The following is a 21,159-nucleotide window of genomic DNA, read 5'->3' on the forward strand; positions in this document are numbered from 1 at the left end:
CACAGCCCCCTCCCCACCCCTAGCCCTGCCAGAGAGGACCTCCAGCTGCCAGGACTACGGGGCCGGGGACCTGGGGCCAGAGCCTCCTGTCCCTGGCAGCAGGTGGGGGCAGCTACTGCAGAGCAGAGTGGAATCAGGCTCCCTGTCACTCTATGCACTCCCAGATCTGTGCACGTGGCGGGTGTGGGGTGGGCTGCCTGCTGCGGGTTCAGGCTCCTGCTCTGCTGCCCTCCCCCTGGGGTCTTTGCTGCCAGGCCGGTCCAACCTGGCACTGGAGGGCACAGCAGGGCTGCACAGGGATCTCCTTGACGCTGCAAGCTCTGAACTGCCCTGGCGACATGTCCCCTGCATGCGCGGCAGTAGTGAGGGGCACAACCCCATGTCTCCACCCCCACTCTGCCCTCCGGGGAGGGCAACAGGGAGCCCAAGCCTGTGGTATGCAGCTTGAGCTCACTCCTGCCCCACACACATCTGGGGGACATACAGTGGTGGGGAGCCAACCCCCTCCCCGCCCCAGACAAACCACCTACGGCTGTGTCCCACTCCCCGCTGGGGTCCTGCAGTCACACATTGTGGCCCCAGGCCCCAAGCCCCATGCACCGCCCAGCTGGGCAGCAGCCCCAGCCCCGCCAAACTCCCTCCCTCTTTATGGGGGCCTCAATCTCCATCCACCCCATTTACCTGCGGGAGCTGCTCTCCAGGCTGCCTGGCAGCCATGTGCCTATACATACACATGGTGCCCCCTGCCTGACCGCCCTCCTCGTGCTCCCTCCCAGCCCCTTGCAGGCTGGAGCTCTACCAGCCTGCAGGGAACTCTTTGCAAAACTGCAAAATCCATGCGTTTCTCTATTAAAACGAGAAGTACACATTTTCCTCCAGTAAAGGGGGAAATCCGTGGTTTTCTCTGTTTTTCTGTGGGAAGCAGAAAACCTGGATCCCTGGTTATTTCTTAGTCTATCAAGGAAAGAAAATGGAACTTTCCTGTTCCTAAGGGGTGTGATGAAGCTCAGGGACGGCTGACAGCTGGCCAGGGCTGGGCTAACACTCCAGATTCAAGTCCGTTTCTTTCACTGCCATGTTTATTTAAATCTGACAGAGGTTTGGAGGAATAAAAATGTCTGCCCTCTTTTCCTATTTGCCTCAGTTTTAAAAGTTGTCAATGCAGTGAATTAAAATGCATTTTTTTAAAACAGGAAGAGTAATAATGATACAGGACCTTCATAAAAAAATTGTATTGCAAAGGAATAAGGCTTTTTAAACAAAATATAATAGCTATAACACTACAATGAACTCCTTACATACCTGGGGGAATTGCATTTCCCACAGTAAAGAATGGAGAATGGATAAAAGGCATTTGTGAACCCTAATATTGAGATGTCCAGAATTTAAAACAATATGCTGCTTTGATAATAATGGAGTGTTCTCGAAATCTGTAGGTGGGCAAGTAGGCAGACAGATTCAACATGAGATATGGCATCTGCTCAAAGGCAGACTGCAAAAATACAAGTACATTGCAGCTTTAAAAGAAATATCATTACAAAAACATTGCCTATGATATGCACAAACTCTTTCTTCGGGGTTTGAAAATATCCTAACCAAAGGTACAATTAAAAAAAATGTATTAACTGTGACAGACAAATACAACAAAATATAAAACCATTTTATAGAAAATTGTATATCCTGCACATTGCACACAGTATATGTGCATGTATGTACATACACTACGAAAACAAGGAGAGATCTTTTTATACCTCTCTTCTCCCAAAGCTGTATCAAACCCAGTCCCCTTCCCCCTTCCTTTCCTTTTGCAAATCGCTGCAGGAGCGGCTTTAAATCAAGCAATAAACCTGCATGGTTTTTAGTTATTTACAGTCATCTGGGGTTAATAAAACTCATCATATACAATTCTGATGCTGGCAAGGAAGCCATAATTCATAGCTGTGATCTTACTATCATGTATAAATAGCTTTACTATACACGGAGAAACCTGTGTGGATGCTGTTTCTATTTTTCAGTTGTTTGAAACAAAAAGCAAACATTCATGACTCTACACCTCCCCCTAGTGGAAAACAAGCAAAAAGTTAAACCCAAGGGCTCTGTGTTACTATAAAAGCCTATCTTCAACAAACTCCACAAATGGAAAAAATGGAAAACCACGACATTTCCTATTTGCGAAACCTAAAAAGTTATTAGCCCAATGTTTAATAAGATCTTATCTGAGATGGTCACAACTCTGATTTATTCCAAACAAAAAATATTTTTATTTGAAACTCACAAACATGTCCATCAATTATTTCATAAAGAAAGTTTCACAAGCCATACAGCTCAGGCTATACCCTTTAAAAGTAAAAAGGCAGAATCTTCATATGAATGACAAACTTGGGGTCATCTAGGTCTTTACAGCTGTGGGCATTTGGAATTTCACAATGACAGATTTCAGCAGTGACTGAATCACTTGGGCTCTTGGAGAATCTTCATTAGCTATTAGCATGACAGAGTCTGTAAGACATAGCTGAAGACTTTTGATACTGTTCAACAGATGGTGGTGACATGTCTGTATGAATACATGCACACTAACCTGTTTTTCATACTAAAAATACTATTTCCAAGTCCTATCAGGGAACAACACCTGGGTGAAATTGAACTACAAATGCATACATATTAATATTTTAGAAATTATTTCTATACAGGTGTAACTGCCCCTTCATACCAGGTTTCCAGAGAGCTGTACAAAAATTGCATTTAACAACTGGCTTGTGGCTCCCCCTCCCATCCAAATTTTTCCTTCTCAAGATATCTCCCAAGTTTCCAACCATAGATTACTACTGGTCTCTGTGTATCCATCTCATCTCAGCAGCTCTCAATGCAGTAGCCAGAGCATGTAAATGAGCAACCCAGCCAAATGAGGGAGAATGGACAGAGAGAATATGGTATATGTTCACCATGGGGGGGAAAAAAATATTTTAAATATTTCAGGGTAATCTAGAGTGAGAAAAGTTATCTATAGCATGATCATTCCAAATACTCTTGAGGGTTATCTGAATCTTAGTCATAGTCTTGAAAATTTCTCTTCACCCTATTTAAAGCACTCTATCTTTAGATCTTGCCTCACACTTGCCATCTTGATAGCCAAAGAGTGGGTGGTACTCCCTTTGGTCGGTGCTGTTCCTAGGTTGGACAAAGGCAGTGGAGAGAGAAGGTAGTGAGTCATTTAGGATATTATTATGTCACTGAGGATATAAATGCAGGATCATTACATATTTGATGTAACCACATATCAACACATGAAACCTGACAATGCAAAATATAACCTTATACTTTCTCTTATTTTGTTTAGATTTTGGTAGCACTCAAAATGTGCTAGATGTTTTTAAGTGCATAAAATGACACAGGCCTTGTTCCAAAGAGATTAGTATCTCAAAGATAAAGGGGAAGGAGATGGAGCATGTATGCAGAGTGGACAGAAGCAGGTTGAAATGTGCATCAGTCACTGCTTTTGTATTTTTACTTGGATAAGCTACTCCTCACTACCCTCAGTTAACAACAGACTAATTTCGTATAAGCTGCCCAGCAGAAATCAGTCCTTAAGTGGTACTTGAATGGTCAGAGGAGAAGCAGCCTGGGGCATTAGCTCTCAAAGAGTTTTCTGTGTGCAGTATACAAGATTGCAGAGGTGGCAGTGGGATAAATGCATCAATGGGGCCAAGTGGAGGGAATGGACAGATGTAAAGAGACAAAGTCAGGTTAGTAAGGAAGGGAAAAGTTACACCAGACACATTAGGCAATGACAAGAAGATGGGGCATGATGCAAAGCAGAAGAAAGAGAAGCTACCGGAGATAGTTTAAAAGTGGGGTAATATGCCCAGAACACTGAGCAAGTGTGTTCTGTATGAGTTGGAAAGGCAAAAAATGGGTGTTGGAGAGGTCAGAGGTCAGCTCTACTGTGGTCACTCACATAGAAGGTTTAATGCACACTGGATGAGACTTTTGCTGTTTGGCTAGAAAATAAATGTCATATATTAGTAAGGTTCCGAAGCAAAAAATCCAGAATATGGATAATTTGGAAATGAGGGTCAAATAAGGGGAATTAAATAAGGGAGAATCAAATAAGGGGGAATTAAAAAGTGCTTCCAGGGTCATGGCTTCAGTGACACAGAAGAGGTTGTGCTATCTATGCTGCTAAGGAAAGGGACAGGGAAGAATTCTGAGTTCAGTTTTGGCACATTAAGTTATTGGGGAAGCAATCACAAGATGTCAGAGAAAAAGATGAAAAGCAAGACTGACTGGAGATAGAAAAGGAGTGGGCATGCAGATTTGTGAGTCGCTGGCAGAAATATGGTAGTTGAAGATGGCTGGTAATGAATGTGATGGTCCAAATCAGCATATAGCACAGAACAGCTCTACACGTGTCATATGGAGAGAGCAAGAAGAAAGCAGGCCACAATCAAGACAGAGACTTAAAGCAGAAGAACAAGTAAAAGAAGAGAAGCCAAGAAAGAACAATGTATCAAGCGGGAGAGTATGACTGACCCTGTTGCAAGCAGTAGAGAGGTCAATGCTAAGGAAAGAAGAGAGTAGGTGTCAAGACTGCAGGCAAGAGTGGCTTCAACAATGTAGAAAGGGTGAAAAGCAGGAAAAGGGAGATCCAAGATGGAAGTGGAAAAGGGGCGCTTGAGACACTCCTAGGTGCCACATCCAATACGACATGGATTGCAGGAGTGAAGGAAGGAAGTGTAGCATTTTTCATGTAGACAATGGGAGAAGATGGAACAACTTTTTGGGGAATAAAGTCTAGAACTGAACAGCAAAATTAATTCCTGCAGGTAGGGATTATTCAGGATTATTCTTGCAGTTTAGATTCCAGAACTCGTTAGCTATGAAACGTAGCCTGAAGAGTAGTTTAAAATGGACATAGGACCACACCAGCAAAAAGGCAGAGGTTTTGCCTGCTCAAAGCTGGCAGTCTCCCTCCCATTTTCCAAGTGAGACACTTTTAATAGTGAATCTTTGTGTGTTAGTGGGGTTAGCTGAAAAACTGTGCCGGAATCAGATTGAGGGCTTAGAAAAGCAGCTTTGGTCCTTAGCATTAAAAAGGGACTACCATAAAATTGCGACAATGTATGCTGGGGAAAACTGCCCCTCTTAAAAAAAATGCCTATAACATTGAATAGATACTGTAAACAGAAAGCGGTATTTCTGTGTGGAAGTTAGAGCTATAACCTTTAAGCCATTTCTGAGTTAGGATAAGAAATATTTTTCCTATTTTAAAAAAAAGTGACAAAATGTGCTGATTCAAGAGTGACTTCCTCTGAAATGTTCTGCTAGAAATGAAATAAATCCCAAGGAAATATAACTGCTTTAGTAAATATCATAAAGGTATTCCATTCAGCTCTAGCACCAAAGTTTATAATTTAGAGAGTGGTCTAACACTCCCTATTAAAAAGTATAATTAGAGTAATAGAAAATGATGGTTGGAAGGGACCTCAGGAGGTCACATCTAGTCCAACCCCCTGCTCAAAGCAGGACGAACCCCAACTACATCATCCCCGCCAAGGCTTTGTTTACCCAGGTCTTAAAAACCTCCAAGGATGGAGATTCTACAACCTCTCTGGGTAACCTGTTCCAGTGTTTTATTACCCTCCTGATGAGAAAGGATTTCCTCACATCTAACCTAAACTTCCCTTGGTACAACTTGAGACCATTGCTCCTTGTTCTGTTATCTACTATCACTGAGAACAGTCCATCTCCATCCCCTTTAGAATCACTCTTCAGGTAGTTGAAGGCTGCTACTAAACCCCGTTTTCTCTTCTCCAGACTAAATAAGCCCAGTTACTTCAGCCTCTCCTTATAAGACATGCCCCCAGCCCCTGATCCATTTTTGTTGCCCTCTGCTGGACTCTCTCCAACTTGTCCACATCCTTTCTGTAGTGTGGGGCTTAAAACTGGACCCAGTACTCCTTATGTGGCCTCACCAGTGCAGCATAGAGGGGAAGAATCACTTCCCTTGAATTGCATATAAATTTTCCAAACTTTAGTCATTCAGGCTGAAATTTTCCAGGCCAGCTGAATATTTCCCATCTTGTTCATGAGCATTAAGAAACAGTCTTCAAATACATAATCACATGTTACTACTAGTTTTTCCAAAAGAACTGCTGCCTCATTGTATGCACTCAGTGATGCTCAGGGGGATGAACTGAGATGGTGCAGTGAATGATGCTGCTGTCTGCAAGATCCCTGCCCCAGCTGTTGCAGAAGTTGAAGGTGCAGGTGGAGAATGAGGCAGGAAACTGCAGGAACAGAAAGGGCAGTATTGTAAAAAAGGGGAAGGCCACTCCAGCAAAATGGTGTCTATCCCTGATCACAGCCAAACAAGTTGTTCCAACCTCTCCCCTAACTTTTCTCATTCCTGTTTCAGAAAACCCACAAAATTAAATCACAAGTCAAAACTTTATGTTTGTGCAGAACATTAAAGCTCCATGCTTAAGAACTCAGAAGTCAGGAAATCATCCTCTGATAACATACCCTTTGATAACATGTTTTTTGAGGTTGCATTCCCTAATAATACTAAGTACTACTTCTATGACACTTCTCAGTCATCATCTATTAAAGCTTCACAACACACCTGAGATGTTGATGAGGACCTTCATTTTTTTTTTTACAGGCAGAGAAACTGAACCTGTGTAGTTAAGTGACATGCCAAATGGCAAACATCAGGATTAAAATTTAGAACTGCCTGATTTTCGGTCCTATGCTGAAATCACTAGGACATTACTCTGTAGGGGGGAAAAAAGTATTTTACTATATTATTTGACATACTTGATCATACAGAGATTTAAATGAATGCACACAAGGGGGCAGAACTGTATTGGCATGTTCAGTCTTAACTTCCACACTCCTCAATGTATGAGAGATTTAGGCTGCAATCATAACATGGGCAGGGAATTACATCTATGAGAGAATCTACAGATTTTCCGTAAAAAGGGAAATTCAGTGAAAAGAGTCCAGACAAATATTCCCCTTTAAAATGGCAACTTAAACTAAAAATCCTCTTTATTCAACAATATCTACATCAGATACTGAGTCAAAGTGTGCATGATAATGTGCATGCATGATATGAAGGTTAGAATGTATTATATAGTGAAGTATGTACCCAAGTAACATATATTTAAAACAAAAAAAAAATTCTCCTTCAGGCTTATTAGGTTAAGATGGGCCAAAAAACTTACTTACCTCTAACTAAAAAAAAAATTATTATTATGAGAATTGCCTTGGTGTTCCTTTTTTACATTCTTTTAAGATCTTCTCTATTTGGCACACTTAAAAGCATTAATTAATTTAATTCTGAGTTTTTGTTTTTACCTGGATTTCTCAGGCAGTTTCACTTTCACAGTTTCAAAGACAGCTTTGAAGTTGGCTGAAGGAATGGATTTATATTGATTTGAAAATATCAGGAGTTCAGAAAGGGCCATCTCCACAGCGCACAAAATCAACTCAGCAGAATGCTAAAAAGTTAGCGCTGTTCTAATGGATTGAACAGTCTGAATATTTCCAGGAACATGAATGCTTCCCATCAGTTCATCTGCCTGGAGATGGAGTCAGGCATGTCCAAGGAGAGATCACTACTCATCATTTGTCAATTTTTGTATAATCTGAAGTTGCTTTATTAACCACGAGTCATGAGACAAAATGTGGATTTTGAGTTTTATCTCTGAAAGCCCATATGAAAAAAATCAATACCAGATGAAGCAGGACTTGAATTAGTGTTTGGCAGATCAAGAGATATGGCTTTTAATAATAACATATTTTAAATCATTAACTGTTTTCTCCCCTTCAAAAACAAACACCATGTCTATATAAATATAAAAGAGGGAGACTATTAATATTACTGCATACTAAATACCAACCAAATTTATCTCGACAAGAGCAATGCAAATTGCTTAGGAAAATTTCAAAATCCAGCTCTAGAAAGAAAACTGTAATCTGTCACATTGACATTAGCTGTGGGAACAGTATATAGAGGTCAATGGTGTGTGAATCAAATCTCTGTGCTGAGTAACTGACAATTTTAAGCCACACATTGGGATAGCTGGAATAACTCTTGGTATACAGATTATAACTACACTTTTAAAACAGTTTTACACCACAGGCTTCTTCCATTCCTATTATTCCACTTTTCTGCAATAGCCAACTCATGTTGTAGCCTGTTATTTGCACACAGAATCGTGGATCCTCATGCATATATATTTGATAAACGTGTTTAATCATTTGTTTTAATCTTAGTGAAGTAACTAAATGTGTCTCAGCAATGGAGAGTATATTAAAGATCAAATAAATGTCAGAGATCTGAAGAAGGGTTCAGAGATACCTGAAAGATTGTCTAAATCTATCCCAGCCATGCAGCTGATCCAATAAAAAATATCACCCACAAAAACTCTTTCCTTCAGTCCCGCAGGTTCAAAATCCCACCTTGGAGCTATGTGATGTTTTGACTTGATACCATGGTAAATTAAATACTATGCTGCCAGAAGTTGCCTAAAGAATACAAGGTAGATACTCACAGGTCCTGAAACATCCAGGCACTTAATTTATTCTAAAGTAAAACTGTTGATAATATCCAAGGCACATAAGTAGTATTAGGCTCTAATTCAGCAGAACTATTTAAAGTTAACTTCATGATGATGATCATATATTTTACTCATATGGCCTCATAACATGAAGTTTCCGGTACTCTACACATGAAGTTTCACTATACTGTAGTGTTATTTAAGGACACCATGCAAAAATTTAAGTTACCAATTCCCCTGGCAGTAAAAGATTAAATTAGTTATACCTCTTTAAACACTTTTGGGTGCTGAATTTTTTATTGATTTTAAACTTTATGAAAGGAGGAGGTTGAGAGGGTCCTGTACAGTGATTCCCTGTTGTGACAAACATGTTAAAGATCCCTGGTCAGATAGTTTTTACTGCATTGTATTGGAATGAAACTTCCCTAGGCTGTTGCACAGATCCAACTTTCACTTATCCTGCAGTGCTGGCCATTACTCCTTTAGAAGTGACAGTACAGAAATCAGTGTGAGATGATAACAGTCAGTGCTTCTACAGAATCCTCTAGCCAAGGTCTCAAACACTCTGCTAGCATTTACAAAGTCCCACAACATCTATGTTTGGTAACTAAATATTAAATCCACTCATGGATTCTCATTTGGGAAAATGAGAAAAAGAGGTGAAGTGAGTTGCTTAAGACCACAGTGAATCAGAGGCCAATTTAGGAGAAGACACCCTGCTCTAATCACTAGAGAATGCTTGCATATGATTTAAGAAAGGCTAGGAATTCAGGGAACACTTATCTTTCATACTCAGAGGGCCCTTATAATTCACACTGGAAGACTGCCACTTAGAAAATAAACTACATGAGTCCTTTGGATAAGCAAAGAGAAAGCAGGATGCCTCCCTAGCAATCTACTTCTTCATAATCCAACAGAACTGCATCCTCAATTTTCACTGTATAGAGACTGCAAAGAAGAAAGCAACTCTGTTATGCTTTGCTATGCTACATCTCCTATATTTAAAAAAAAATAATTGGGATCCAATTTAAAGCTCTTTTACCCTCTTATAGGAAGGCCACAGTTGTATCTGAGCAAAGTACTGATTCTAAAATTGGTGCATGAAACACAATATATTTAAAGTAATTCCAAAAACCTAATCAACCATGACTGAACTAACAGGATAACCCAGGACTTCCTTTTGTAAATAATTTTTTCCATGATAAAAGGAAATAAATTGGAGTTATGTTCCGTAAAATCAGCAATGTACACTGGGAAAAAAGAGCCTTCTCCAATATAGTACTATCAATTACTGTAAAATGATTTGATTGCAGAGCTTAGGAAAAGGAAAGTGGGAAGATGGGAGTTAGTCTATTTCAATTCAAAACCAGTAAAGCATTTCAGAAAATATCTGATTAATGTAAAATGCAGTTGGGAGATTAAAATCCTGTCTCAGCAGGCTGATATTAACTCCATACCGCTTCAAGAAGCAGGACTCCCTTTATTGTGCCACCAATTGCTTGGGGAAAAAGAATATCAACACAAGGAGAGCTATAGATCTTGATGTGGCAACAAAGAGAATTGATTTTCAGAGCAGTTCTCCCCACTGGGGGTAAAAGACAAAATAATGAATGGTTTTAGCTACTAACGTGTCAGTTCCTGAATAATGGTGGGCACTGAACATACAACCAGGGGCTCCAAAGGGTTCACCTCCCACCAATCCCTTTACAATTTAGAGAGTTAGATTTCAGAGATTTGAAACAAGGTTGCTGCATCCCCTTCCCCCCAGTCTGCCCCAGAACATTTACACATTCAGAGAAGACTCATCACTGAGCTTTTGGATTGAACAGGACTGTGAAAAAGACACCATTCAATTTTAGCCTTCCAGCATCTAACAACCAAACAGCCATATGACACGTTAGCCCTGACATGCAGATAATCGGAACTAAAATTCTGCCTTTCAGCCCATGGTAAATCTTTTTAAAGAGTCCTGAAAGCAGCTTGGGGGAGACTGGTTCTGGGTTTCTGTCCAGGACAAGCTTGCAGAGAAAGAAGCTGACTCCCCAACTCTACAGCAAAGTGAGGAAGGCACTATGACAGCAACGTGAAATCAGTTCTTCTATAGTTGTCTAGTAATAGTACTCCTGAAGCATTGTGTGTGTCAGCTTCAGACTTGGTGGAAGCAGCTTCCCTTATGTTTAAATAACTGCCTATAGCTAGCTTTTAAATCTGTATTTTGCCCTTTCAATTATGATTAAGAAACAGAACCCATACTTTCATGAAAGGCAATTTAAAAGCTGTCTTCTATCCTGCACAAATACAAATAGGTTTTTATGAGATAAACTCAGCAGATTAACTTCTCTTGTCAAATAATGGAATAACTTATTTTATTTGAAAATAAAATACAAATGAAATGGAAACTTTTCCAAGGTAAAATTGGCCTGTGATACGTGGGTACTTGGACAGGGTTCATTTGGAACAAGTTTAAATACACTTTTTCATACAGCAAAGTTTATGCAGACCTCTCTAGTCTCTTAATTTAGTTCATCATGTCTTGGCTGAACGAGAACAGGCTGCTTCATTACAGCAGGCTCTCTTCATCCTGAGACTCTGGTGAAGTACTAGAATGAACTGCTGGAAAGGAACACAGCTCTTCCTTCCCAACTCCTCTCTCTTGCCTTGCACAGAAGTCCACACAAACTTGGCTTCCCCCCCTCCCTCCCCACACTAACCCCCTCGCCCTCTCACGCATACACTCACACACACACCACTGTTATACCATTTCCTAATACAAATCTTGCTCTTGCCCTCCTTTTCAAGAGATTAGTATAGTAAGCAGACAGACAAAATCAGCTTTTGCTCACTGCACTAAAAGCAATGCAGGCCAAACAGGATCTGGCAAAGCACCAAGTATTCAAAGCTTTTCACCAAAAACCCATGAGGCATTCCAGGTACCAATTCTAGATCAAGAGATGTTATTTTGATTTTAAAAAATAAAGTCTCACAGGCCCAATTCTCCTTTCAAAACAGAGACCATTTTAAGTTAACTGATGAAGGCAATAGAGCTGTACTGCTGTACAGCAGAGGTTCAGGCCTATAAATAACTAGAGTAGGATATTTGTATTTCCCTTGAGCTGTCCCTTTGCCAAGCCACACACATACGTAGCTCAAGTGTTTCCTCACACTTCCACTTACCCAGTCTTCCAATCAGAGAGGAGCAATACGAGTTAATTCCCTCTCATTTCTCCATCACTACCTAACAGCAAGGTGCTCCCAAGTGCACACGATATTGCAGGAGTGGCCTGACAGTAACATACCTGCTGTCCAAAGACTGCATTGGAAATGCAAAACTGATTCACTGTCTAGTGTCACACACACTTCTAGTATGGCTGCTCCATGTTATTCCTTAAATTGAATTTATGCTAAGCAATATCAAAATCACTTAATTCTTAAAGAACTCTGATTTCCAATTTTCTTTAAATGCCAGCTGAAGGCTGAGAGGTGTTGTGGCTTGATGGCCAAACAGATGACATCTCCATTTGGAACAGAGTACTGCCCTTTAAATACCGCAAGAAAGATGTTCATAGTGTTAGCATGCAGAATATTCAAGATTTCAGAAATGTTTCCCAAACGTCTTCCTCAAAGATTTACTACATAGGCATTTTGGGTAGGGCCAGACATTCAAAAAGCCAGAGCATGAACTGATTCGACCTTTGTAGGTTAGTCTAACCTGCCCAGGTTGAACCAGTTTGTCACTGCACAGACATTCCCTCTGAACTGAGGCACTGTGGGTACATACCTGAAGTTGCTCAGGCCAGGAGCTGGAGGGCATTAGAGTGTGCCCTTGGCTGCAGGGAAGCTGGGCTGAGGAGCCGTGGTCAACCCAGACCTAACTGGCTAGAGAGAGGTTTAATTCCCCACTCAGCGTCCCACTGGTAGGGACCTGAGCCAGGTCTGCTGGGTGCTCCCCACTCGCTGCTGCAGCAGTGGGCCAGTGTGGTCCACGAAGCAGAGGGGGCAGGGAGGGGGGTTATTCTCCCCTCTACCCCCACTGCTCCTGGGGAACCTCAGCTAGGTCTGCCCACCCTGCCCCCCACTGCCCTGACTGCTGCTGCTCGCTCTGTGCTCAGGGCAAGTGGTGGGAAAAACCCCCTCCATCAGATGCCACAGGGAGGGGGGCAGGAGCAGACTTATCCCACTGCTTGCTCTGAGGACAGATTGAGCGGCGGCAGCAACCAAGCCAGGCAGACCCTGCTACGGTGCCCCAGGGACAGAGGGGGAATAACCCCACTCTCTGTGCCCCACAAGGGGCACTGCCAGTGGCATGTGGCCCACCCCACCCAGCCACTGAAGCAGCGAGGGGGAAGTGACCATGAGGAAGCGACCATGACGGAGGCAGCAGCCCTTGTCACGGTTTCCCAAAGTGTGAGCCCCTTCCTGGTGGAGGGGGAAGGGGGAGTGGCAGTGCATTGCAGGAAAGCTGCTATGGACCACAGCGCTGGGGGGAGTTTGGAGGGCCCTGGCCCCATCCAGGCCCTGGTGTTGCTGCGCACAGTCTGCCGCAGCTCTGCCCCCCAGGCAGCGCAGTGTCTCCGCTGGGAAGGCGTTCACACTCCCCGACGCTATGACAGGGGCTGCTGCTCCCATCAAGGGCCCTGCCCCCTCGCCGCTGCAGTGGCCAGCAGGGCCCCTTTGTGGGGGGCAGGGATGGGGGTTATTCCACCTCCCTCTGGCATCTGGCAGAGGGGACAGAAGGAGGCTTATTCCACGCTCAGTGGTGGTGGGGGTCAGGGTGGGCAGACCTGGGTGTGGTCCCCCAGGGGCAGTGGAGATAGAGGGGAGAATAACCCCCCTCCCTGCCCCCTCTGCCTGAGGGGCCACACTGGCCTGCCTCCGTAACAGTGAGGGGGGAACACCTAGCAAACCCAGCTCGGGTCCCTGCCAGTGGGACAGGGAGGGGGAAATTAAACTTCTCTGGCCAAACCCACACCCCTGCCTGTCCCCTCTCCAGCTGGAGAGCAGAGGGGCGGGGCCAGCCCTGATCCACTGGAGCAGACAGCACAGCCCACAGAGCATGCCCGGAGGCTGTGGGACTCTGGTTTACATTGGTGATGCGTATGGGGTGCATGTGGGTACATGTGCACCCCCTGAGATTGGCAGTGCACCCCCTGACAGAAGCGCTGCTGATGCTGCTGGTGGTGCCTGCAGGTGGTTGCCACTCACCCCCCCGCCGACTCTGCCAGTGGCATCTGCGGGTGGTCTCTGACCAGCGGCCACCCCTGCCCCCACCGCCGCTGCGGCTGCCTGCGGGAGCTCCCTGCTCACTGGTTGGCACTTGCCCACCCCGCCAGCCTGTCGCCACCATGGCCACCTGCAGAAGCTCCCCACTCACCACCGCCACACCCTCACCAGCACCATGCCCCCGCCAGCCTTCGGGGCACATGTCATTCATGCTGGTTTAAGTTAAACCAGGAAGCAGTCTGGGACAGACATTGCACAAACTGGTTTGAGCTAAATCAGTTAAGTCTGATACTACATTCAACCAGGTTTATCTCAAACCAGCTTCAGCCATTTTGAAACTGGTTTATGTGCAATGAATGTCTGTTCTGTTACAAGTTTAAAACCAGTTTCTGATCACTTAAACTGGTTTATGTGTAATGCCTATTCCTAGCCTTGGTCAAAAGCTTGCACATAACACAAATCCTACCTGTCATAATGGTGGCCCCATCAAAAAAGTCTTAACTACCAGAGTTAGTCCTTTCCTGACCACCCATATCAAATTATGCACAAAGGAGAAGACAGACACTTGAATAACAGTTTAGCAACCAAATTGATGGAGGCAAGCCACCTTCTTCCACAGCCCACCTTCACGGCTTTACTATGCTGAGGGCCACATCTCTCCTTTTGGATTTTTAAATTACATATAAATGGCAAAGGAATGGCAAAATAGATCTCCAACCGCAAGAAGAGGAGTCCAAATGCTAGTTCATTCTTTGCCCTTTACAACTGCTACATTTATAGTCCTGTTCAGGGAGATGGTGCTTTAGAAAAAGACAAAAGGACAAAGATCCTTCAACCATACATAATTAATGCAACTATGACATAATACACCTGAACATCACTGCAGGTAGGGGGAGGGGGGAGAAGGAAGGGGTGGAGCAGACATTAAGGGGAAGAGATCAGGCTAGAAAGCCTTCCAGAAAAACATGACTAAAAAGGATCAGTCTTTCCATGAAGTCACAGGTTGGTCATCTGATGAAAATATAGTCACAGTTGACTGCCAAGAAATCTCTTTCAGAGCAAAGGGGATTTTTGGCTGAACTACTTTGTGAGAGACCTGACACAGTAATTCTCTTTCTCTCAACTCCAGGTGGGAGTCAGTAAACTGCAGAGAAGCTTGACCTCATTGCACAGGCCAACTTTAGATCTGGGTTCTGAAAATCCATGAAGGATCTTTATGCTTGAGGTATGCTGTTGCTGAAGTGCTAAAATTTGGCTGGTGAAACTAGGAGCCATACATACTTTCAGTCCGTCTGGCCTCCATTCAGGAGACAAAAAGTTTCTCTGACTTCGTGGACTCAGCCATAGCAGAATTCCAGTGTGATGAACAAAAAGCATTGCCTTTGGAAGCCAGCGGTTTTGGCACAGTGCACAGTTGTCAAATAAACTCCTATTTACATGAACATCAGAAAAGGTATTGCGACAAGTTATCATTAAGGCTGTCTCCCATAATGGCGAATATCACGGATGTCACAAAGAGAGGGACAGAGTCCATTCTGACATGCATCCCCAATATCAATGAACTAAAGTAAGATGTGAAGTAACTTGTTTTAAAGGTGTGGCTAATGGCATTGTTGATTTCACTATTAATTGTACTTCAATGACTTCCTGATTCAATTTGCTCTATGTGCAAAGAAAAATACTGTTTTAGAGCTGTCAGCTCTACAACCTCTGTCTAGGATCCAAGTGTCAAGCTAGGTTTTTCCCCCATTCCATAATGCAATAAGAAAGGCTTTGTAGGACAAAGGAAGCCCTTGCTTACATTTATAAAAACCCAAATATATATCAGAGGGAGTGGTTAGTTGTGGAAGCCTTTCCTCAGACACATCTTTTTACTTCCAAACCAAACAAACTTCACATAAAAAAGAAAAAACAAAACAAAAACAAACCTAATGAAACTCCAGGATTGTGAGGTCCTGCACTAGCATTTTTATGGCAAGACATTTTAAGAATTTAAGAGTTTACAGAATCTGCAATAAACAAACACCTTACTCAAGAAGGAAGATAAATGAAAAACAAGCAGATGAGCAGTCCAGAAAGTATCTTACTAATACAATAAGTGGTTTTTTAGAAAGTTTTACAAAGTTTATAACAGACGATAGTACAATAAGTAAATATTGCCTCTGTAAGTAAACGATTTTACAAAACAGATGTTGAACAAGAATGAAATGAAGATACTATTATTTATTACGTGTATTACCACAGTGCCTAGGATCAGGGCCCGTTGTAGTTGGCCCTGTACAAATGCCGAACAAAAAGACAGAACTGGACCCAAAGGGCTTGCAATCTAAATAGTCCCATCTGTTTCCAGCATGAACCCTTTTTACATATCAGACCACTGCAGACATTACAGAGTAATTTTTCAGTCATCTTGGCTAAGAGAGCCCCTTGTAAACAAATCTTAAAACAAACCTTTTTTGGGTCGAGGTTTCTGGGGTTCTTTAGCCACTGGAAATGAAGAAACCTGAAATGGCAGAAAAGGAGAGAGTCAAAATACATCAGGCAAAATTCCCAAAGGAATCTCCAGTGAAAAAAATCCTAGGAGGACAGCCAATGGATCTCAAAGGATGAAGCAAAAATAACAGCATCCTTGCTAAACAGAAATTATCCAATCAGATGCAAGTTATTTCTAACAGAAACCAACTTCTGATTTCTGCTATTTGTATAGACTGAGAAAATCCTCTTTTCTTTATAAATACAGCTGCTTTCACTGTCAGCTAGAGACAGTTTCGTTAGTGTACCTATATTTATTAAAAAACAGAAGAATGACAACTGCATTTGGATCATAGAAATATTCTGCCATATAAAAAAGCTCTTTAAAATCATACTGGGAGTGTCTGCTCCACAAGATCTACAAATCTAATTACAACACTGGGTGTTTAGTGGTTCCAAAGTGAGGAGAATGAAAGGTTCTCCTCAGTTATGGGTAGTCCCACTGAAATCACTAGGACTACACGTAAGAGCAAGGGTTTGGATTGGGCCTTTAATGAGAATAGCCAGCTCTAAGAAATGTTTGATTAACAGGGGATTTCAAAAGGCTCTCTGGGATAGTCTGAAGATCATAGGCAGCACCAAGCACTTAAAAAGGGTGGTCTCATTTTCATATCTCAACATACTGCCTTTTCTTGATTAGGCAACAAAATCTACAATAATTACTCTGCTATGATCCAAAGGAAGGACTTAAGTGATCCTCCTTCTGATAAAGTAAAATGCTCAGCATCCCTGCCAGCTTAAACCAACTTGTTTCCACACTGCGTTTGATGCAAAGCTAATTGTTAAACTGCTAAGTGGTAGCAAAGAGATCTTTTTACAGAGACAAAACAGGTATTGGAATCCGTGGAGCAAGCCCATCTAGTTCAGGCCGCTGGTTCTGACTGTGGCAAAACCCTGAACACACAAGTGTTTAATTTGAAGGATGTCAGATATCTCAAGCAAAACTACAAGTACTGCCTGCAGCAGACCTCACATATAATGGATGTGCCTTGCTGACTGCAAAGAGGAAAGATCTATTTTAACAAAATAAGATCTTTTTGGTACTCTTAGATCTCAGTCTCTCTAGACAGTTAAGGAAGACAAGTACTTGGGTAGTTGAGGAAGGCATTCAACAAAGGAAAAGCATTATTGCAGAGCTATATAGCCGCAAAAAGCATGCTCCTTGGCGTTTTTACTCTGGAAACTGGCAAAAAGCAATGTGTTCCAGTTGAAGAGATCTGCTTCCTGAATGAACTCAGGATCAGCCCTTCTGTCTTGCTTTTCACTCCTGTGAGATAATACTACAAGTGTGCTGGATTCTCTTCCCTGTCAGGCATTACCAAAAAATTAGTCTCTGCTATCCCACTAAAGACAATAAAGTTGCCCTTATAAAGACACATTTTTAAGCTCTTGGGGTTGGAGTGGAGTCACTAACAGCAGAATTTGACTGAGAACTTCATTGCTAGTGATTATATCCAAAAAGGAAAGAATCCAGTTTGACCTCATGTAAGTTTGAGGAGTTTGCATTCAGAAACCAAACACCTATTGACTGGTAAGCTGAGACAATTTGATCAGGAATCACTGATGCACAAATGTGCAAAAGTCACCCTATCTTTTTCTCACTCATTTTTCAGAAATGAAATCACACAACAAGGACAAGTTATATTTCTTGGGATGTCTCTTCAGCTAACAGCCTCCTCAATAAAAATATTCCCAAATAGACTGATTAGGTGAAAATAAAATCACATCATTTGACAGTAAAGTTACCCACATGTTAGCGTTGCCATTTGGTGACTGGGGATGCACAGAATTTAAAGGCTTTGTTATGCCACAACCAAACTGTTGAGATTTGCAGCTGATCCAGCCTTCTGACCCAAGAGCCAATCTGAATGATGGTATTTATTACCTGTAGCAATGCAGTCGTTTGGACCTTTGTGTTTAATTACCATGTGTTTAATGTTTTGCTGTCCACACAGATTATTGTTATAAAGGCATCAGGATATTTTTTTTGTCTGAGGCAAAGAGTAGACATTCTCCATTAAATACATATGAATACTGTAAGTGTATGATTGGCCATCATTAATTTTTTCCTCCTTTTCTATGAGCTTTTAATAGCTTTTATTGCCTGCAGTAAATGATACATGAGAAATATATAGCTAAAGAGGCAACTCATTCATCAATGCACAAAAGTGTAACTACATTCCATTAAATTACATTATGAGGCCCTGTTTATGCCACAACAAATAGCTGTGGGACAAAATCCTTTTTCCCTGAAGAAATTATTTTTTAAATCAGCACAGAGCACAGGGAACAGGGCATAATGTTAATAAAGTGTTTTCTGAAAACCAATCAAGACCAGGAAAAAAGCTCTTGTAATCAAATCAGAAGGTGCTGTTTTTGGCAAGAACTTCAACTGATGAAGAAAGGGCAAGTGAGTTCAACAACTTTGTTAGTCAAGTAAGTGTCCAACCGTTCATCCCACAAAAGGTATCAGTAGTGCTTGACTACAACAGCTGCTGAAGTCTGTTGTCCATTGCATCACCAAGGGAAACAGCTTTCAGTATCTTTTGTCAGAAAAAAAAAATCTAATTTTCCTAGTAAGCAGGGCATCTATGTTAGGTAATAAAACCACATCAGGGGTATTCTTTGCAGGAAATAGTTTGCTGACACAGTTGCATCTGCAACAGCTCTTGGCCATACGTACAAGAACTATGACAGAATCCTGGTCCTGCATGCACACCAGATTATACCAACCCACGAACCCTGTGAGTGGACAAAATATTCTTACATAAAAGTAGCAGGCTCATACCACTGCAACAGAGGTTATTTGCACCAATTTTACACTTGGTGTAGTCAGAGTCTCCTTCCTAAATCAAAGACAAATATCCTACTGGCATCCCAGTGTCTAGTTCTGAAAAGCTTTAAGATCTTATCTGTTTTTGGATGCCACATCTATGAACCGCTGTTTAATGAGAAACTCAAAAATAGTTAAACAGATGTCTGGAGAGAAAAGTCAAACTCCCCCAATTCCTTTCTCTAACCTGCCTAGCAAATCCTTTCACTTAGTCCAGACATTCTGTAATATCCCAAAAATCCAAACATGTTAAATGCTAGCCTTTCCTATCTGGCATTTTTTAATAAAATCGCAAAGGACAGAGAAGGAAGTGACCCTATTGTGCCATGTCCTGTCTATTCCCCAAGGTCCTGAGCATGCTCATTCCCTACAGAAAAATTTTTCCATTGCTTTGTTCAGTCTAAAAAATATCTGAATCCTGTTTTTCTATTTCATGCTGCTAAAATAGATGATGTCACAGCACAGACTTAATCACAAACTCCAATTAACATTATCAGGCTCCCACTGAGAAACATACACTGGACTGCAATACGTTAGTGGAAAATCCATTCACACTGGAATATCGCTATTCTTCCCTTGCACGTTAGAAGTAATTCAGGAGAAGTCAAGCTATATTGTTACAAATACCACAAAGCTTTTGGTTCCCAATGAGGTGATAAACTCTCAGAGATCTTACAATTTACCCTGCTCATCAGATAATGAACACTTTTTTTGATACCCCAGGTCATGACTGAAGGATTCTTGTCTTATACTTTCAGAAAGACTTGGATTCAATGAGAAAACTAATTATGATGATTACATTTTGTTCTTGTCAGTTCATAAATCCCTCATGCAGGCTACTCTAAGTCCTTTCTACGATTAAATCATAATCTGATTACACTGACAACAGAGGATGATGGAGTTGGTAACGCATCAATTTGAAGGAAAACTCCTCAGCTGAATGAATGAGGCTGCACTTAGTCTGTTGAAAGCCAGAGCAAGACTGAATGCCTTTTATATTGTGGCTATCAAATGTTCAGAGATGTAGCAAAGAAACATTTTATGGCAGTAGGGAAGAAATATAGGCCAATTCAAAAGATTCACCTGTAAAACAGTCTCACTATTGTGTGCTGAATTTTACATAAGTAACACTTAGGACAGAAGACTTACCACAGCAAGTAAAATGACACTTATTTAAGTTTTGATACAAGACACTGGTTTGTGATAAGTTCTGACACTGTTTATTGCAGGGGCTTAGTGACAGATAGCAGGCACAACTCTTCAATGAGTTTTTTGTCTCTGTCTTTTTAAATAGGAATCTAGACGAACCCTCAATACGCATCATGGACATCAACAAGGGGAACATCGGCTGACCAACGGTCAGTGCTGACACGGTAAAAGGACACTTGGAGGGACTGGACGTGTTCAAATCACCGGGACCGGAGGGACTCCACCCACAGGTAATGGAGGAATTAGCAAGTGCCATAGCTGAACCACTAGCAAGGATATATGAGCACTCATGGTGCTCGGGTCAGGTCCCGGAGGATTGGAAGAGGGCCAATGTTGTCCCAATCTTTAGACTGGTCAGCTTTACCTCTATCCCAGGGAAAATTCTAGAAAAAATAATCAAGGACCACATCTGTGGGAGCCCACTGGCTAATGTGATGCAGAGGGGCAACCAGCATAGGTTTATAGCGGGCAGGTCCTGCCTGACTAACCCAGTTTTTTTTTGTTTTGTTTTGCTGTTTTTTTAACAACAAGGCCACCAAATGTTTAGATGCAGGATCAAAGTGGATGTTATCTATCTGGACTTCAAGAAGGCCTTTCACACAGTATCCCACAGCATCCTTATTAATCAACTGAGGAGATTTGCCATGGATGATTACATGGTAGACTGGGTAGCAAACTGGCTCAGGGGTCGCACTCAGAGGGTGGCAGTGAATGGGTTAATGTCAACCTGGAAAGATGTGTGCAGCAGAGTCCCTCAGGGCTCAGTTCTGGGGCCGGTGCTGTCCAACATCTTCATCAGTG

General features: G+C 42.1%; 1 protein-coding gene across 3 annotated transcripts in view; it reads right to left on the reverse strand.

Moving 5' to 3' along the window:
* Window positions 1–21,159, reverse strand: part of BBS4 (Bardet-Biedl syndrome 4) — an 87,710-nt gene that overhangs the window by 49,243 nt on the left and 17,308 nt on the right. For all 3 annotated transcript variants that reach the window (XM_019504489.1, XM_019504488.1, XM_019504490.1), the window contains exon 2: window positions 16,236–16,287. In XM_019504489.1, coding sequence (XP_019360034.1) covers window positions 16,236–16,287 — 52 coding nt within the window. The remainder of the gene's footprint in view (window positions 1–16,235; window positions 16,288–21,159) is intronic.

The sequence above is a fragment of the Gavialis gangeticus genome, unplaced genomic scaffold, assembly GCF_001723915.1.
Source record: "Gavialis gangeticus isolate Ggan-Ray unplaced genomic scaffold, GavGan_comp1, whole genome shotgun sequence".
Lineage (NCBI taxonomy): Eukaryota > Metazoa > Chordata > Crocodylia > Gavialidae > Gavialis > Gavialis gangeticus.